The following is a 20,898-nucleotide window of genomic DNA, read 5'->3' on the forward strand; positions in this document are numbered from 1 at the left end:
AGAGCGAGTTAATCAAAGTATAAATGAAAAAGAAACAGAAATAAGCTCTGCGGGGAGGGGAGGGTTCCGAGCAATCGGAAAAGATGGTGCGTTCTAGACAGTACGTCGCGCCTTTATCTTACCTATATAAAGAAATAAAGGCGCGACGTTCTGTCTCTGGAACACACACAAGGACGATGGTCACAAAAGATGTTTTGTGATTGGATGGAACTCTTCTCTCCCCGCATGGCTTATTACTGTTCCTTTTTAATTTATAATTAGTTTTAATCGCTCTAAAAAAATTAGTATAATAAATAAATATACCAGACACTCCCTTTCACGTAATAGTCCATTATATGGAGGTTCTACTGTATTAATTTTATTAAATTTATTAAGATATAATTTTTTATTTGATTTATTAATTACTCAATTTATTAACTTTTATGTACCATCAATTAAATTTATAGTTATTATCAATAAAAAGAAAATTTGCTGCATCCTATTCAATAAAAATCCCAAATGACGTTTTCGTTACATAAAGTTAAGCGAAATTTTTAATTAACAAAAAAAAATTCTTTTTCAGTGTTAGGTGACCCAAGAACGAATCAAAACCCAGCCTTACTCACCTTAGGAATCCTTTTCTTTCAATACCACAATTTCGTTGCGAATCAAATCTACAAGGACCACCCTAAATGGATGGACGAAGACGTGTTTCAAAAGGCTCGAAGAATTGTTATTGCAACCCTTCAAAATATAATCATTTATGAATATCTCCCCGCGTTTCTCGGGGAGGATTTACCACCGTATCAAGGTTACAACCCCGATTTACATCCTGGGGTAACCCACGTGTTTCAAAGCGCCGCGTTTCGTTTTGGACACTCATTAATTCCGCCGGGGATTTATCGAAGAGATGGGAATTGCAATTTTAAGAAAACGTCATCGGGTGATAAAGCGATTCGTTTATGCTCAACGTGGTGGAATTCAAATGTAAGTAGTTAATAAAAATTAATATGAAGGTTGTTCAAAGATAAGTAATTACTTAAAGAGTATTTTTTTAATTTGAATACTAAGCGTTGCTAATAAGTTAACAATAAAATGGTATTATTTATGGCTAGAAGTAAATAGTTTCATTTGACGTTGGTTATTGTTAAAGAAAAGTTTCTTTTTATGTATTATTTGTTGGTTAACCTCGCGGATTGTTGGGTAATCAAATTTTTTTTATTATTTTTCTGTGGGAAGGTTTCCCAAACTATCTTTTAGATCGTTTCGAATAATGTAGTCCACACTCGATTACAATACCTGCTTTTTTACCTTCGTGACGCATTGGAATGGTTTTATTCTTTATTATTCTTATTTATAAATTAATTTTAGTGGATTTCCCATGGTTAAACCTTTATTTATTTTTCTTTATTGTGTACTTTCCAGTACATTCAATTATCCAAGTTTTTTCAACCTATTTTTTTAGTTCTTCCAATATATGTTGTCATAATGCAAAACCCAAACTTCTCAAGAAACTTTAATGAAAATAGTGTTATTTATACCTTAATTTTTAATAGAGAATTCTAATACTAATAAAGAAACTTCAAATTTTAACATAACCATGGATTTTATGAAAGCTTAATCGAGATTTTAAATTTTAGTCAAAAATTGTCAACCAAAAACTTCAATAAGAAGTAAGTTTTGATGAAAAGATGTAATATTAACTCAAAGTATTTCATGAAAACCTCAAATTATAACCAAAACTGTAATATGAAGTAAAGATATATCAATGAAACTAAACGAAATTCATAAAGCTTTATCAAAATATTAGTTCAGATCACGAATTAAACAACCAAGCCTAATCAAATTCAAAAACTTCATCTAAGTCTCAAATTATAACCGAAACGCTAAAAATCAAGCAAAGCAACTTCAATTAAACAAGGCAGAAATCATTAATAAATAATAAATAACTTCTACTTGCTTTATTTAAATATACAGTCGTACATGTTTCAGGAAATTACGACTGTATATTTAAGTACGACTGTATATTTAAATAAAGCAAGTAGAAGTTATTTATTATTTATTACATATTTAACTTGCAACATGGATTCCAATATAGAAATCATTAAATTTCTTCAAAATCTTAATTTTGATCAGAAAATTTAATGTTAACTTAAAAAACTTCATTGAAATGTACCCAAACTGACGAAACTTCATCATAACTTGAAATTATAGTCGAAACTGTAATATCAAGTAATGAAACCTCAATAAAACCAATCGTAATTCATGAAACTTTATCAAAATCTTAGTTCTGATCACGAATTAATCAAAAAAAATGCATCAAAGCCTAACCAAATTCAAAAACTTCATCTAAGTCTCAAATTATAATCGAAACGTTAAAAATCGAGCAAAGCAACTTCAATGAAATAAGTCAGAAATCATTAAACTTCTTCAAAATCTTAATTTTAATCTGAAAATTTAATGTTAACTTAAAAGACTTCATTGTAATGTACCCAAACTGACGAAACTTCATGATAACTTGAAATTGTAGCTGAAACTGTAATATCAAGTAAAGATATATCAATGAAACAAACTTAATTCATAAAACTTTATCAAAATCTTAGTTCAGATCACGAATTAATCAAAAAAACTTCATCGAAGCCTAACCAAGTTCAAAATCTTCATCTATGTCTAAAATTATAACCGAAATGCTAAAAATCGAGCAAAGCAACTTCAATAAAATAAGACAGAAATCATTAAACTTCTTCAAAATCTTAATTTTGATGTGAAAATTTAATGTTAACTTAAAAGACTTCATTGAAATGTACCCAAACTGACGAAACTTCATCATAACTTGAAATTATAGTCGAAACTGCAATATCAAGTAATGAAACCTCAATAAAACCAATCGTAATTCATGAAACTTTATCAAAATCTTAGTTCTGATCACGAATTAATCAAAAAAAAATGCATCAAAGCCTAACCAAATTCAAAAACTTCATCTAAGTCTCAAATTATAATCGAAACGTTAAAAATCGAGCAAAGCAACTTCAATGAAATAAGACAGAAATCATTAAACTTCTTCAAAATCTTAATTTTGATCTGAAACTTTAATGTTAACTTAAAAGACCTCATTGAAATGTAACCAAACTGACAAAACTTCATGATAACTTGAAATTGTAGCTGAAACTGTAATATCAAGTAAAGATATATCAATGAAACAAACTTAATTCATAAAACTTTATCAAAATCTTAGTTCAGATCACGAATTAATCAAAAAAACTTCATCGAAGCCTAACCAAGTTCAAAATCTTCATCTATGTCTAAAATTATCACCGAAATGCTAAAAATCGAGCAAAGCAACTTCAATGAAATAAGACAGAAATCATTAAACTTCTTCAAAATCTTAATTTTAATCTGAAAATTTAATGTTAACTTAAAAGACTTCATTGTAATGTACCCAAACTGACGAAACTTCATGATAACTTGAAATTGTAGCTGAAACTGATGTAATATCAAGTAAAGATATATCAATGAAACAAACTTAATTCATAAAACTTTATCAAAATCTTAGTTCAGATCACGAATTAATCAAAAAAACTTCATCGAAGCCTAACCAAGTTCAAAATCTTCATCTATGTCTAAAATTATAACCGAAATGCTAAAAATCGAGCAAAGCAACTTCAATGAAATAAGACAGAAATCATTAAACTTCTTCAAAATCTTAATTTTGATGTGAAAATTTAATGTTAACTTAAAAGACTTCATTGAAATGTACCCAAACTGACGAAACTTCATCATAACTTGAAATTATAGTCGAAACTGTAATATCAAGTAATGAAACCTCAATAAAACCAATCGTAATTCATGAAACTTTATCAAAATCTTAGTTCTGATCACGAATTAATCAAAAAAAAATGCATCAAAGCCTAACCAAATTCAAAAACTTCATCTAAGTCTCAAATTATAATCGAAACGTTAAAAATCGAGCAAAGTAACTTCAATGAAATAAGACAGAAATCATTAAACTTCTTCAAAATCTTAATTTTGATCTGAAAATTTAATGTTAACTTAAAAGACTTCATTGTAATGTACCCAAACTGACGAAACTTCATGATAACTTGAAATTGTAGCTGAAACTGTAATATCAAGTAAAGATATATAAATGAAACAAACTTAATTCATAAAACTTTATCAAAATCTTAGTTCAGATCACGAATTAATCAAAAAAACTTCATCGAAGCCTAACCAAGTTCAAAACCTTCATCTATGTCTAAAATTATAACCGAAATGCTAAAAATCGAGCAAAGCAACTTCAATGAAATAAGACAGAAATCATTAAACTTCTTCAAAATCTTAATTTTGATGTGAAAATTTAATGTTAACTTAAAAGACTTCATTGAAATGTACCCAAACTGACGAAACTTCATCATAACTTGAAATTATAGTCGAAACTGTAATATCAAGTAATGAAACCTCAATAAAACCAATCGTAATTCATGAAACTTTATCAAAATCTTAGTTCTGATTACGAATTAATCAAAAAAAATGCATCAAAGCCTAACCAAATTCAAAAACTTCATCTAAGTCTCAAATTATAATCGAAACGTTAAAAATCGAGCAAAGCAACTTCAATGAAATAAGACAGAAATCATTAAACTTCTTCAAAATCTTAATTTTAATCTGAAAATTTAATGTTAACTTAAAAGACTTCATTGTAATGTACCCAAACTGACGAAACTTCATGATAACTTGAAATTGTAGCTGAAACTGATGTAATATCAAGTAAAGATATATCAATGAAACAAACTTAATTCATAAAACTTTATCAAAATCTTAGTTCAGATCACGAATTAATCAAAAAAACTTCATCGAAGCCTAACCAAGTTCAAAATCTTCATCTATGTCTAAAATTATAACCGAAATGCTAAAAATCGAGCAAAGCAACTTCAATGAAATAAGACAGAAATCATTAAACTTCTTCAAAATCTTAATTTTGAACTGAAAATTTAATATTAACTTAAATGACTTCATTGAAATGCACCCAAACTGACGAAACTTCATGATAACTTGAAATTACAGCTGAAGCTGTAATATCACGTAAAGATATATCAATGAAACAAACTTAATTCATAAAACTTTATCAAAAACTTAGTTCAGATCACGAATTAATCAAAAAAACTTCATCGAAACCTAACCAAGTTCAAAATCTTCATCTATGTCTAAAATTATCACCGAAATGCTAAAAATCGAGCAAAGCAACTTCAATGAAATAAGACAGAAACCATTAAACTTCTTCAAAATCTTAATTTTGAACTGAAAATTTTATATTAACTTAAAAGACTTCATTGAAATGCACCCAAACTGACGAAACTTCATGATAACTTGAAATTACAGCTGAAGCTGTAATATCACGTAAAGATATATCAATGAAACAAACTTAATTCATAAAACTTTATCAAAATCTTAGTTCAGATCACGAATTAATCAAAAAAACTTCATCGAAGCCTAACCAAGTTCAAAATCTTCATCTATGTCTAAAATTATAACCGAAATGCTAAAAATCGAGCAAAGCAACTTCAATGAAATAAGACAGAAATCATTAAACTTCTTCAAAATCTTAATTTTGATCTGAAAATTTAATGTTAACTTAAAAGACCTCATTGAAATGTAACCAAACTGACGAAACTTCATCATAACTTGAAATTATAGTCGAAACTGTAATATCAAGCAATGAAAGCTCAATAAAACAATACATAATTCATGAAACGTTATCAAAATATTAGTTCAGATCACGAATTAAGCAACCAAGTCTAACCAAATTCAAAAACTTCATCTAAGTCTCAAATTATGATCGAAACACTGAAAATCAAACAAAATAACTGTAATGACGTAAGATAGAATCCATTAAACTTCGTCAAAACTTTAATTTTGATCTGAAAATTTAATTTTAACTCAAAAGACTTCATTGAAACCTACCGAAACTAACGAAACTTCATCATAACTTGAAATTATAGCCAAAGCTGCAACATCAAGCAATAAAACTTCAATGAAACTAAACGTAGTCCATAAAACTTTATCAAACTTTTAGTTCAGACCACGAATTAATTAAAAAAAATTCATCGAAGCCTAATCAAATTCAAAAACTTCATCTAAGTCTCAAATTATACAAGAAACGCTAAAGATCAAGCAAAGCAACTTCATTGAAACAAGACAGAATCTATTAAACTCGTCAAAACTTTAATTTTGATCTAAAAAATTTATTTTAACTCAAAAAACTTCATTGAAACTGTCGAAACTTTATCATAACTTAAAATTATAACTAAAATGTTAGTATCAAGTGAACACACTTCATTAAAATACGACCAAATCGAAAAATAATCAAATCATTCTTGAAACTTGAATGAAATCAAACTTAATTCTTGAAACTTCATCAAAATCTTCACTCTTAACATACAAATTTTCCTTTTAATAGGAAAAACTTTGTTGATGTTAACAAATTTTAACAGAAAGATTGCTATCAACAAAAGAAATTAATCAAAAAAACTTCATCGAAGCCTAACCAAGTTCAAAATCTTCATCTATGTCTAAAATTATAACCGAAATGCTAAAAATCGAGCAAAGCAACTTCAATGAAATAAGACAGAAATCATTAACCTTCCTCAAACTCTTAATTTTGATCTGAAAATTTAATATTAACTTAAAAGACTTCATTAAAATGCACCCAAACTGACGAAACTTCATGATAACTTGAAATTATAGCTGAAGCTGTAATATCACGTAAAGATATATCAATGAAACAAACTTAATTCATAAAACTTTATCAAAATCTTAATTCAGATCACGAATTAATCAAAAAAACTTCATCGAAGCCTAACCAAGTTCAAAATCTTCATCTATGTCTAAAATTATAACCGAAATGCTAAAAATCGAGCAAAGCAACTTCAATGAAATAAGACAGAAATCATTAACCTTCCTCAAACTCTTAATTTTGATCTGAAAATTTAATGTTAACTTAAAAGATGTCATTGAAACCTAACAGAACTGACGAAACTTCATCATAACTTGAAATTATTGCCAAAGCTGCAACATCAAACAATGAAACCTCAATGAAACTAAACGTAATCCATAAAATTTTATCAAAATCTTAGTTCAAATCAGGAATTATTGAAAAGAAGTTCATCGTTGCCTAACTAAATTCAAAAACTTCATCTAAGTCCCAAATTATAACCGAAACCCAAAAAATTAAGCAAAATAACTTCATTGTAACAAGACAGAATCCATTATACTTCTTCAAACCCTTAATTTTGATCTGAAAACTTAATGTTAACTTAAAAGTCTGTATTGAAATCTAAGCTAACTGACAAAACTTCATCATAACTTGAAATTATAGCCAAAGTTGTAGCATCAAGCAATGATACCTCAATGAAACTAAACATCATCCATAAAACTTTATCAAACTCTTAGTTGAGACCACGAATTAATCAAAAAAACTTCATCGAAGCCTAACCAAATCCGAAAACTTCATCCAAATCCCAAATTATAACCGAAACGCTAAAAATCAATCAAAATAACTTCAATGAAATAAGACAGAAATCATTAACCTTCCTCAAACTCTTAATTTTGATCTGAAAATTGTTAACTTAAACTTCTTAATGTTAACTTAAAAGATGTCATTGAAACCTAACAAAACTGACGACACTTCATCATAACTTGAAATTATTGCCAAAGCTGCAACATCAAGCAATGAAACCTCAATAAAACTAAACGTAATCCATAAAACTTTATCAAAATCTTAGTTCAAATCAGGAATTATTGAAAAGAACTTCATCGTTGCTTAATTAAATTCAAAAACTTCATCTAAGTCCCAAATTATAACCGAAACGCAAAAAATTAAGCAAAGCCTTAATTTTGATCTGAAAACTTAATGTTAACTTAAAAGTCTGTATTGAAACCTAAGCTAACTGACGAAACTTCATCATAACTTGAAATTATGGCCAAAGTTGTAGCCTCAAGCAATGAAACCTCAATGAAACTAAACATCATCCATAAAAGTTTATCAAAATTTTAGTTCAAATCACAAATTATTCAAAAGAACTTCATCGTTGCCTAACTAAATTCAAAAACTTTATCTAAGTCCCAAATTATTGCCGAAATGCTAAAAATCACGCAAAACAACTTCGTTGTAACATGACAGAATCCATTAAACTTCTTCAAAACCTTAATTTTGATCTGAAAATTTAATGTTAACTTAAAAGACTGTATTGAAACTTAAGCAAACTAATGAAACTTCACTATAACTTGAAATTACAACCAATATGTTAGTATCAAGCAAAAAAACTTCATTAAAACCAGATCACATCGAAAAAAATCATGTTATTCTTGAAACTTGCATGAAGTGAAAGTTATTTCATGAAAATTCATCAAAACCAATATAAACTTCATTGATTTTAACAAATTTTAACAGAAAGTTTAGTATCAACAAAAAGAATATCAATTAATTCATACTGCATCTATGAAACTTCATTATAAACCTCATTTGAAAGAGGATATTTAACATTATCGTAAAAACATCAATTTTATAAATACAATACAAGAAACTTCATCGGACCATCAATTTTGATTGAAGAATTTAATATTACCTCAACAAACTTCATCGAAATCTAACCAAATTGACGAAACTTCATCATAACTTGTAATTGTAATCGAAATATTAGTATCAAATAAAGAGTGTTCATTAAACACAAAGAGAATTCATGAAACTTCATCAAAACTCAAATTTTGAACAAGAAGTTCAATATAAATATAAAAACTTTAACCAATCGTCAATTTTTTAAGCAAAAATTTGAATATACATCAAGAACTTCATCGGAACATCAATTTTAATTGAAAAGTTTAATATTCACTTTTAAACTTCATTCAAATCTAACAAAAGAGAAGATTCTTCAAAAAAACTTGAAATATAACAAAAACTGTAGAAATTAAACGAAAGAACTTAAATGAAACTGAATGGAATGTATGAAGTTTACTCTTTACTCAAGAAAACTTCTTCAAAGCATAACTAAATTCACAAAAACTTCATCTCAGTTTCAAATTATAGCCGAAACATTAAAACCAAACAAAAAACTTCAATTAAACAATGCAAAATTTACTACACTTCTTTATAACCTTAATTCTGATCTGAAGTTTTGATGTTAACTCAATATACTATATCTGAACCTAGCAAAATTGGCTAAACTTCATCGTAACTTGCGATTAAAACCGAAATATTAGCATCAAACAAAAAGCTTCATTTAAGCAGGAATTTTAAAAAGGAACTTCAAAGAAGTCACATTTAATCCAGTGCAACTTCATAAAAGTTTTAATTTTCAATTTAAGGATATCATCGAAATTTTAATTTTTATCTTATTATATTATTATTTATCTTATTATATCTTTTATATTATAATTTAACTTAATAATCTTCATGGAAATGTAACCAAATAAAAGAAACTTCAATTTCTTCTTTTTAACCTAAAAAAATGTCATCTCAGTATCATATTTAGTATCTCTTCTTCCCTGAGTTTATCCAACTGATTTTGACTTCTAATAATAGCGACTTTAAATTGTTAACGAAATGAATTATTAGCCTTTTCCTTCAAGTTGTAATATTCTATTTTTTTTTTTAAATTTTTTCAGGAAGTATTAACTCACAACACAGTTGAAGAACTTCTTTTAGGAATGGTATCCCAATTAGCAGAACGAGAAGATGCACTTTTATGCTCAGACGTTAGAGACAAACTTTTCGGACCAATGGAATTCACAAGAAGAGATTTGGGCGCTTTGAACATTATGAGAGGAAGAGACAACGGTCTTCCGGATTACAACACGGTCAGAGCAAGTTATAATTTGCCAAAAATAACCGAATGGGCCGACATAAACCCCGAATTATTTCAACTACACCCAGAAATTTTAGAAAATTTAAAAACCCAATACAAAGATGATATTAATAATGTTGATGTTTACGTTGGGGGGATGTTGGAAAGTTATGGTAGACCGGGCGAATTATTTAGAACGGTTATAATCGATCAATTTACAAGAATTCGAGATTCTGATCGATTTTGGTTCGAAAATATTAATAATGACTTATTTACTGATGAAGAAATCGATCAAATTCGTAAAACAACTCTTTATGATGTTATCGTAAAAAGCACTACTATCAATCCGGAAGAATTACAAAAAGATGTATTCTTTTGGAAAGATGGCGATGTTTGTCCTCAACCCGAACAATTAAATGCAACAACATTAAAACCGTGTAATTATTTAAAAGGATACGATTATTTCGAAGGAAACGAGTTGGTTTATATCTACGCTTGCGTTTTTCTTGGTTTTGTTCCGATAGTTTGCGCGGGTGCTGGTTACGGTGTTGTTAAATTACAAAATAAACGTAGAAGACGATTAAAAATTAAACAAGAAGAATTAAAAAACGCTTCCGAAGGAAAACTTCCAATCGATACGATGATTGTTCAAGAATGGCTTCATGCAAATCATAAAAGAATCGTTAAAATTAAATTTGGACCAGATGCTTGTATTAATGTGACCGGAAGGAAAGGTGAAAAATTGAGGAGTGTTGATTTTAAGAGTTGCGATCATGTCAGTATCGAAGAATCGGTTGATATGACCGGAAAAAGAAATCCTTTGGTTCTAATTAGAGTTCCAAAAGATCACGATTTAGTTCTTGAATTCGATAACATCGGTTCTAGAAAAAAATTTATTCACAAACTTGAAATGTTTTTAGCATCGAATAAAAAAAATTTAAACACAAAGCAAGTCGTTAGAGAATTATTATTAGCCAAAGCCGAAACGAGAGAGAGAAGACAAAAAAAATTAGAACATTTCTTTAGGGAAGCTTACGCTTTAACTTTTGGACTTCGCCCCGGAGAACGTCGACGAAGATCGAGTTCATCTTCAGATGGCGAAGTTGTAACAGTTATGAGAACGTCTTTAACCAAAGCGGAATTTGCAAGCGCTCTTGGAATGAAACCGGATGCCGTTTTTGTTAAGAAAATGTTTAACATCGTCGATAAAGACGGAGATGGGAGGATTTCATTTCAAGAGTTCTTAGATACCGTCGTTTTATTCTCTCGGGGAAAAACCGAAGATAAATTAAGGATTATTTTCGATATGTGCGATAACGATAAAAATGGCGTTATTGATAAAGGGGAGTTATCGGAAATGTTGAGATCGTTAGTTGAAATTGCTAGAACTACGAGTTTATCTGATGATCATGTTACGGAGTTAATTGAAGGAATGTTTCAGGTAAAACATAATTATTTAAAGTTTGGTTAAGATGATTAAAATTTGTTTATTAAATTTAGGATGCCGGATTAGAAGAAAAAGATTTTTTAACGTATGAAGATTTTAAGGAAATGATGAAAGAATATAAAGGTGATTTTGTTGCGATTGGTTTAGATTGTAAAGGAGCTAAACAAAACTTTTTGGATACATCAACAAATGTTGCAAGGTAAAATTTTATATGTTTAATAAGATGTAATTTATGTTTGTTGTTAAAATCTCTTATATCAGATAAATTTGCTAAGAAGGTGATAGAAATGGGTTTCGTTCTTTCTCCATCTTCGGTTTTATGTTATTGGTATTAATTTTGGTATTCAGAAGTTTCTGTGATATCATCTAATCATTCTGAAATTGAATTTGTCAGAATGCCTCCAACTCTCCCATTCTATATAAAACAGATTTTATTTTGTACATTATAAATGTATATTCAGATACTAGTATATGGAAAAATCAATTCTCAATACCTATGCATAAAACGGCTTTACTTTTCTTGAACCATAAATTTACAACTATGTATACCCATGTTTAAATCACACTCTGTGTTAAAATATATCATTTACTTCAAAACTATCATTTTCTTGATCTTGAATCTTGATTAATTTTGCAATATTATACTTCAATCATATTGTAATTTATTCTCAGCGTTAATCTATCTCCATCCATAAATATAGTCTCATGACTAGCAACATGTATCTTAATGATAAAATCACAATTATCCACTTGGATTTTTCTTTTAAACCTTCCTTCTTTCGAATATATTGAGTTGCCAACCCTCTATCAATCCTTGAATCTCATTATCATTTATAGTAAGCAGATGTTTCTTATTTGTCACTTTAACTGCATAACATCTTTAAGTCCATCCTTGATTGTCTTCATTGTTGTAATAATCGCACTAAAGTAGATGGTAATTTACCAGATAATATCATTGGTATTAGATGCTTCAGCCTTGTATTATGACATTCGACCAGCAACTTTGGCTTTATCAAGCGACATCACCCTTTTTTGTCTTAGTTAAGCCAAGGTCACTTGCGGCCGAGGCATTACAGTTGTCCAAGATTCAAGGGCCTCGCCAGAAAAGAACGCGCTGCTCTCCCTTAGAGTTTTTAAAGAGAATTTTCCTATTATAATGGAGCCCTTTGAAACCTTGTCACAGGAAGGAAATAGTGCGACTAGAAAAATGCTTATCAGCTCCATGCAGCAGCTCTAGAGTTTCGTTTATTCTCAGCTTTATTTTGATAGCCAAATACTCGGCTATGATGGAACCTGTAGTAAACGTGCTCCAATCCGCAGCTTTGAATGCAGTTAAGGCATTCGGTCCAGAAAACATTACAGATGAAACTCTTTCTGCAATTATCGTTGCACAAAAAATTGGACTGGGAGAAGACATGAAGTCAGTATTGTTGTGAAACAACAACATCGCAACAACCACCCAGCAGCAAGCCCCTCAGAATTCTGGCGGAGCTCTTTAATAAAACCAGCTTCGATTATTAATTCTCTTGAAGTTCGCTTTTCTGAAGAAAACGCTCAGACTATTTCCTTATCTAAATTACACCCGGCTGAAATGTTAGATTCCAGTCTTGCCATGATGAGAAGGAAGCATATTTTTAAGAACTTTGAGGGTTTTATTAATAATGTGGTTAACCAATTCGCTAAGAACCCACGAAAATTATGTTTTAAATAATGTGGCTTGTTTTTTTAATTAAATATAGACTAATAAAATAGGCAGCATATATCCCAGTGTTATCGACGTCCTAAACTATTTCGTGTAAATACGATAGTTTCTCTTCACTCTAAATCTTCAATGAAAAGAAAACCGCCAAAAGATCCTTCTTCACGAAGTCTTTTCCCAATTTTACAATTTATTAAATGTCAACAACGAAATCGAACTATGGCTAAAACTCTGGCAAGATAAACCTGACTGAAGAGAACTAAGTGTAGTGGATGTCATAAAAGAGGCCGACATTTTTTTCTCTGAAACAAGAAAAGCCCTTATAATTTTGGTCATTTTACCCTACACGACAGGTACTGTTGAACGATCTTTTAGCTTTTAGCTTGAGAAGAATAAAAACCTGACTTAGAACCACTATGGTAGAATGTCGTCTCAATAGTCTTGCCATGATGAGGAGGAAGCATATTTTCGAGAACTTTGAGGGTTGACCAATGAATAATGTGGTTGACCAATTCGCTAAGAACCCACGAAAATTATGTTTTAAATAATGTGGCTTTTTTTTTAGTTAAATGTAGACTAATAGAATAGACAGCAAATATCCCAGTGTTCTAAACTACAAGAAACAGCAGAAATAACTCCCATAATTTAAAAAATACTACGAGGTTCTTCATGTAGATAAAAGGTTGAGGTTCAGTCGGTACTATGCGATGTATAGTGGAGACTTTTTCGACAAGACGAATCTATAGTTCCCAATGGAAGTCTTTCAGTTACGATTTTATCGTGGGTTCATAAAGTAAAGGTCATCTGTTCGTACTTTGGGCATAGTTTCTCTTCACTCTAAATCTTCAATGAAATGAAAACCACCAAGAGATTCTTCTTTGTTTTCTTCTTTGCAGAAGCCATAGAGACTTATTCATCTTTTTTTTTCATCTTTTTGGAGATTGTTCTGGCGTCATTTTGAATCTACTGGTCTGCAATCTTTGACAAATCCTTGGCAGTTCATTTCTTTCATTATTTCTTTATTGCATTCATCTTATCACATCTTCTGTCTGACATTCCTCCCAAATTTTATTGCACCATTCGTTTTGACTTACGCTATGTTTGCTCGCACCTCCGCAGTATATATTATTAGCCTGACGCACCCTTTGTATATCCTCACTTTGATCAAGAGATTACAGTTGATTGCACAGATGGTCTTTCTTAGTGCTCCCCCTATTCTGGATGACTTCATCAACAAGTCAGTGTGAACAAGATGTGTTCTCATGTTGTTCCTGAGTTCTCCATTAAGACGACTTTCTCCAAATTAGTCCCTTTGTGGATATCTAATGGAAGGGTTTACGCAAACGGCGGAAAATTACTACATCAGTGTAAATATTCTGCCTAGAGTGACTTTAATTATGGTAAAACTAGTTCACGAACTGAACAAGGCAGTGAATTTGCTATTAGGTAGTCAATAGTGATTTCTTTGTCCCTGCTATTTGAGAAGGTGGATTTTTTTTTTGATTATTGTGGATAAAGAAGGTATTTCCGGATACTTTCTGTAAAATCCTGGATCTGATTGTAGAAATTCTTTATTTCCTCCTTTGGTTTGCTGGAATCCTATACATATACACTAATAAAATGAGATAGAGTTGTTTTCAAATTTTTTGAGTATTAACTGATCGCCACAACAATACATAGTTGCTATATTTAGTGGATTCCCTTCCTCTCCAATTCGTTTGTGATATGGCGTAGATATCTATATGGTGCCTATTCAATTTCATAATAATTTCTTAATCCATGATTTAATATTCCACGATATAAGTCGTGTCAGATTCTTCTTCCAGCATCTCTTGTTCTTTTTTCTCGCCATGTCGTTATCGCAAGACTGCTATATGTATATCCGAGTTTGATTTCTTGTTCCTTCAACTAATTTTGTTTTTACTATTGGCAGGAGACTATCCTCGCCCTCCAGGAGTGAATCCTTCTCCTTTACCTATGCTTTGAACCAACAACGTGGCTAAAAAGCTACTCAATCTACTTAGCGTCCATGTCGGTGGATTTTTAGGGAGTTTTCTTCTTTTAGGGATGATCTTACTTAACCCGAACCAACCCACCCTCTTCCTTATTTGCTTCTACCGTTTTAGAATTGTGTTACACTTTAAAATCGATTTAGACAGATATTTAGGGTGTGATGATGTTGAAAAGCTTAAATCCATTCAAATCGAATCGGTTTTATTCCAGTTTTATTTAATAACTTCTTAACATCACCTCAATTAACTCTCAACCATAAATATTCCAGTTGAACAACCCCAAATCTACAACATATCTTTCAACACACAACATCTTAGATATCCAGTTCTTCTCCTTACATTTTATTTTACAAACTAACTGCTAGAGTTATTTTTATTAATGTTTTTACCCATATTTATTTTGAAATAAAATTGCAAAACAATTACATTAAAATGAAACGATTTTTTTTATTGTTAAAAACCTGAACAAGAATTTACCATCTCATCGCTCATCAAAAATAACTCTTTAATTTTTTTTTAGAATGACAAGTTTTCATATTGAACCATCAACAGAATCAGACAGTAATTATTTCATCTTAAAATGGAATTCTTTAACAACGTTCCTAGAAGAAAACAGACAAAACATCTTTTATTTATTCATATTTTACGTCGTCACAATCGGATTATTCGTCGAAAGATTTATTCGTAAGTTTCACAAAACTTAATTATCTTAACAATTAAAAAATTTCTTTTTAGATTATTCTTTTATGGCCGAACACACCGATTTACGCCACATCATGGGAGTTGGAATAGCAATAACTCGTGGTTCAGCAGCCTCCTTATCATTTTGTTACAGCATCCTTTTATTAACGATGTCCAGGAATTTATTAACAAAATTAAAAGAATTTTCAATACAACAATACATTCCTTTAGACGCCCACATTCAATTTCACAAAATCGCCGCTTGTACGGCATTATTTTTTTCTCTTTTACACACAGTCGGGCACATTGTTAATTTTTACCACGTTTCAACACAACCACTTGAACATTTGAAGTGTTTAACCAGCGAAGTGAGGTTCCCATCTGATTATAAACCTGACATATCTTTTTGGTTATTCCAAACAATTACAGGTATTTTTAAAAAAGAATATAAAAATTAAATAAAATTTAATAATGTTGTTTTAGGATCTACGGGAGTCGTTTTATTTGTTGTTATGTGCATAATTTTTGTGTTTGCTCATCCTACGATAAGAAAACGAGCTTATAATTTCTTTTGGGCAACTCATCAATTGTATATCGTTCTTTATGCTTTTTCTTTAATTCATGGAGTTGCAAGATTAACGGGGGCTCCAAGATTTTGGATTTTCTTTGTTGGTCCTGGTGTTATTTTTGCTCTAGATAAAGTATTAAATTTAAATTTTTTTCTTCATTAATTAATATTATTCTAATTTCTTAGATGGTTAGTTTGCGCACTAAATACATTCCTTTAGATGTGATCGAAACGGAACTTCTTCCATCCGATGTTATTAAAATAAAATTTTATCGCCCGCCGAATTTAAAATATCTATCTGGGCAATGGGTTCGACTGGCATGCACTTCGTTTAAGAGTAGAGAGTTCCATTCTTTTACATTAACTTCAGCTCCTCATGAAAACTTTTTATCGTGCCACATCAAAGCTCAAGGTATTTTTGAATCAATTTTAACCAAATTAAAACTTAATCTTGTTATTTTTAAGGCCCATGGACTTGGAAATTACGAAATTATTTCGACCCATGCAACTATAACCCCGAAGAGCAACCAAAAATCCTTTTAGAAGGCCCTTTTGGTGGTGGAAATCAAGATTGGTACAAATTTGAAGTTGCTGTTATGGTTGGTGGTGGTATTGGAGTCACACCTTACGCCTCAATATTAAATGATTTAGTTTTTGGAACGTCTACAAACAGATATTCAGGAGTCGCTTGCAAAAAGGTTTAAATTCAAACCTAATTAATTAAAAAAAAATAAATTTAATTTTTAGGTTTATTTCTTATGGATTTGCCCCTCTCACAAACACTTTGAGTGGTTCATTGATGTTTTACGCGATGTTGAAAAGAAAGATGTCACCAACGTCTTAGAAATTCACATCTTTATCACGCAATTTTTCCATAAATTCGATTTAAGAACAACGATGTTGTATATTTGCGAGAATCATTTTCAAAGATTAGCGAAAAATTCGATGTTTACGGGATTGAAGGCGGTTAATCATTTCGGCCGTCCCGATATGATATCGTTCTTGAAATTCGTTCAAAAGAAACACAGTTATGTAAGATGATTCAACGATTTCTCTAATTACTTTTTAATGAATTCTTTTATTAATTATTTTAGGTGAGTAAAATCGGCGTTTTTAGTTGCGGACCTCGCCCGTTAACTAAAAGCGTTATGACAGCTTGTGATGATGTGAATAAAGGCAGAAAACTTCCGTATTTTATACATCATTTCGAAAATTTTGGTTAAAATGAAATCTTGCTTAATTTAATAATGAATATTAATTTATTCGATGTACTTATTTTTAGAAACTTAATGTATTTATGTAATTTTTTTCGTATTTGTAAATATTTTGTAAATATTAAAATGGGTGTAGACAATTTTTTTAATAATTATAATAAAACCAAGCTTTTTATTTTTAACGCAACTTTCGTATTACTTCGTTTCAAAACGATTTGTAATAAGACTTTTACTATTTAGTCATGGTCGACTTCCTTTTCTAAGACATAATCAAATAAGATCATCAACCACATTATTCCCCTTCTGTTCAAACTTATTTAAACGAATTCTTATCCGATCGATGAATATGCAGAATTGAATTGCCATCGAGATCACCAAATTAGATTTTGATGAACTTCTTTCTATAATGATACATAAACAATACGTTTACACCACTCGCCCATATACTTTAGGTGGTTTTAGTTTATCAAAATCTGATATGTAGTTCTGTGAATAAGTTCTAATATAGAAAAGTGTTGGGCTGAATTTAAAAATCGTAAATGTGGTATCCAAATGATCTGGATCCAATCTTAACACTATTTTTCAAACCTTATTCAAACCAACCTTATTAATAAGTTTTAAGACCCAACCCCGACATGCTTTTGGCATTGGGCACTTACTCATAAATGTTTGAAGTTCATTCACAATTCATTTTATATGCATTATTAAAAATCATGTTTTCTCAAAAATGATTTGAAATTTAAAGCAGTTAATATAATATGGACTTTTATAAATCATCAATTTAATTTGACGTTTCTTGGGAGCGATTAAAGAAAAAAAATGATTTTTCCAAAACGTTTAGAAAGTAAGCAATATAACTTGGTAAGGTTATAAAGGGACGTTTGAAATTACGTTATACCAAATTTTAAAATTCAATCATGAATAATTTATTTTATATGCAATTTTAAAAAACATGGGTTTACCTTGATGTTTGTTAAATGTGGTTACAGAAAAAATTGTTTTCTTCAAAACGATTAGAAATTAAGCAATAAAACTTTTTGAGGTTATAAAAAAACGTTTGGGATTAGGATGTACCAAATTTAAACGTTCCATGCCAAGCAGTTCATTTTATATGGACTTCTAAAAATCATTAATTTAGTTTGACGTCATTTCTTGGGAGTGATTAAAAAAAATGATTTCTCCAAATCGATTAGAAATTAAGCAATAAAACTTTTTGAGGTTGTAAAGAAACATTTGAGATTAGGTTGTACCAAATTTTAAGCTTCCATGACAAGCAGTTCATTTTATATGGACTTTTAAAAATTATCAATTTAATTTGACGTTTCTTGGGAGTGGTTAAAGAAAAAACATGATTTCTCCAAAAGGATTAGAACTTAAGCAATAAAACTTTTTGAGGTTATAAAGGAACGTTTGAGATTAGGTTGTACCAAATTTTAAGATTCCATAACAAGCAGTTTATTTTATATGGATTTTTAAAAATCATCAATTTAGTTTGATGTTTCTTGGAACTGATTAAACAAAAAAAATAATTTCTCCAAAACGATTAGATATTAAGCAATAAAACTTTTTGAGGTTATAAAGGAACGTTTGAGATTAGATTGTACCAAATTTAAAGATTCCATGAGAAGCAGTTCATTTTATATGAACTTTTAAAAATCATCAATTTAGCTTGACGTTTCTTGAGAGTGGTTAAAGAAAAAAAATGATTTCTCCAAATCCATTAGAAATTAAGCAATAAAACTTTTTGAGGTTATAAAGGAACGTTTGAGATTAGGTTGTACCAAATTTAACGTTTCCATGACAAGCAGTTCATTTTATATGGACTTTTAAAAATCATCAAATTACTTTGACGTTTCTTGGGAATGATTAAAGAAATAAATTATTTTTCTCCAAACGATTAGAAATGAAGCAATAAAACTTTTTGAGGTTATAAAGGAACGTTTGAGATTAGGTTGTACCAAATTTAACGTTTCCATGACAAGCAGTTCATTTTATATGGACTTTTAAAAATCATCAAATTACTTTGACGTTTCTTGGGACTGATTAAAGAAAAAACATGATTTCTCCTAAACGATTAGAAATTAACCAATAAAACTTTTTGAGGTTATAAAGGAACGTTTGAGATTAGGTTGTACCAAATTTACAGTTTCCATGACAAGCAGTTCATTTTATATGGACTTTTAAAAATCACGAATTTAGTTTGACGTTTCTTGGAAGTGATTAAAGAAAATAAATGATTTTTCCAAAACGACTAAAAATTAAGCAATAAAACTTTTTGATGTTATAAAGGAACGTTTGAGGTTTGATTGTACCAAATTTAAAGGTTCCATGGCAAGCAGTTGATTTTATATGGACTTCTAAAAATCATTAATTTAGTTTGACGTTTCTTATGACCGATTAAAGAAAAAAAGTGATTTCTCCAAAACTATTAGAAATTAAGCAATAAAACTTTTTAAGGTTACAAAGGAACGTTTGAGATTAGGTTGTAACAAATTTAAAGATTCCATAACAATCAGTACCCTGATAGATAACATACCAAATTTCATCGTGCGGTCCAATGCTCTTAATGAACATCAATACCTTGCTCGGTGAAAACTCATTCAGATCCTTTGGAGAGATAAAGTGCGACCCAACAATCGACAAGTTGAGTTGAGCCCTTAAATGGGCAGTGCCCAGTAAAGACACCCATTAGAACTTTAATGCTGCTATGAGCAAGTCCTAAAATATTCCCAAGTTTGACAGTGGCGATGTTAATAAACAACTTAGCGTGTCCCATTCCAAGAGAGTAATTAGTAGGCGAAGTCTCTCTTCGCAAATGATATACCAACTGCTGGCTCTGGCCTCACCTACGGTTTAGCCCTCTCGTAGCTCATCTGCCGCTTCATTGCCAGCAACTCCAAAGTGACCTGGGACCCAGATCAGAAAACTCTATTATCACAACTCGGTGTGTTTAAAGTTCTTTTACAGTCATTAACCAGAGCCGACACCGTTTTCATTGCCTGTAGTGTCTGGAAAGCGGCTTGACTGTCTGAGAAAAATTGTACTGTCATGTTCTTCACCCCTCTTTCAAGAAGGATTCTAGCACCCATCTCAATAGTCCTCTTCATGTAACACTGATTTCCGTCCGATTTCAATTTTATCCGTACTATCAAAAGCTCTTGAACGCTTAGTTTATTTACAGGTTCAAGGATTTCTAGAGAGGTTTAATTTACACAATGAGTTGCAATCGGGTTTTCGTAGTAGGCATAGTACAACTACTACCCTCATTAAAGTTACTGATGATATTAGATATGCCTGCGACAACAGATGTGTTACTGTGCTAGTACTGCTCGATTTCAACAAGGCTTTTGATTCTATCGACTACAGCCTTCTTTTGGCGTCTCTTTCTGCCTACGGATTCACTCCCTCCTGTGTTTCTTGGTTTCAATCTTACCTTTCCCATCGCTCCTTGTGCGTACGCGC

At 30.4% G+C, this 20,898-nt stretch overlaps 1 protein-coding gene across 1 annotated transcript in view; it reads left to right on the forward strand.

The window, feature by feature from the left end:
* LOC111429313 (dual oxidase) overlaps positions 1 to 17,623 on the forward strand; it is a 32,908-nt gene extending 15,285 nt beyond the window's left edge. Inside the window, exons 5-14 of the mRNA XM_023065191.2 lie at positions 563 to 966; positions 9,637 to 11,256; positions 11,316 to 11,461; positions 15,494 to 15,657; positions 15,709 to 16,083; positions 16,138 to 16,355; positions 16,409 to 16,634; positions 16,688 to 16,920; positions 16,970 to 17,254; positions 17,317 to 17,623. Of these exons, the coding sequence (XP_022920959.2) occupies positions 563 to 966; positions 9,637 to 11,256; positions 11,316 to 11,461; positions 15,494 to 15,657; positions 15,709 to 16,083; positions 16,138 to 16,355; positions 16,409 to 16,634; positions 16,688 to 16,920; positions 16,970 to 17,254; positions 17,317 to 17,445 (3,800 nt within the window). The 3' untranslated portion in view covers positions 17,446 to 17,623. The remainder of the gene's footprint in view (positions 1 to 562; positions 967 to 9,636; positions 11,257 to 11,315; positions 11,462 to 15,493; positions 15,658 to 15,708; positions 16,084 to 16,137; positions 16,356 to 16,408; positions 16,635 to 16,687; positions 16,921 to 16,969; positions 17,255 to 17,316) is intronic.
* The last annotated feature ends 3,275 nt before the right edge of the window (positions 17,624 to 20,898 follow it).

The sequence above is a fragment of the Onthophagus taurus genome, chromosome 1, assembly GCF_036711975.1.
Source record: "Onthophagus taurus isolate NC chromosome 1, IU_Otau_3.0, whole genome shotgun sequence".
Classification (NCBI taxonomy): Eukaryota; Metazoa; Arthropoda; class Insecta; order Coleoptera; family Scarabaeidae; genus Onthophagus; species Onthophagus taurus.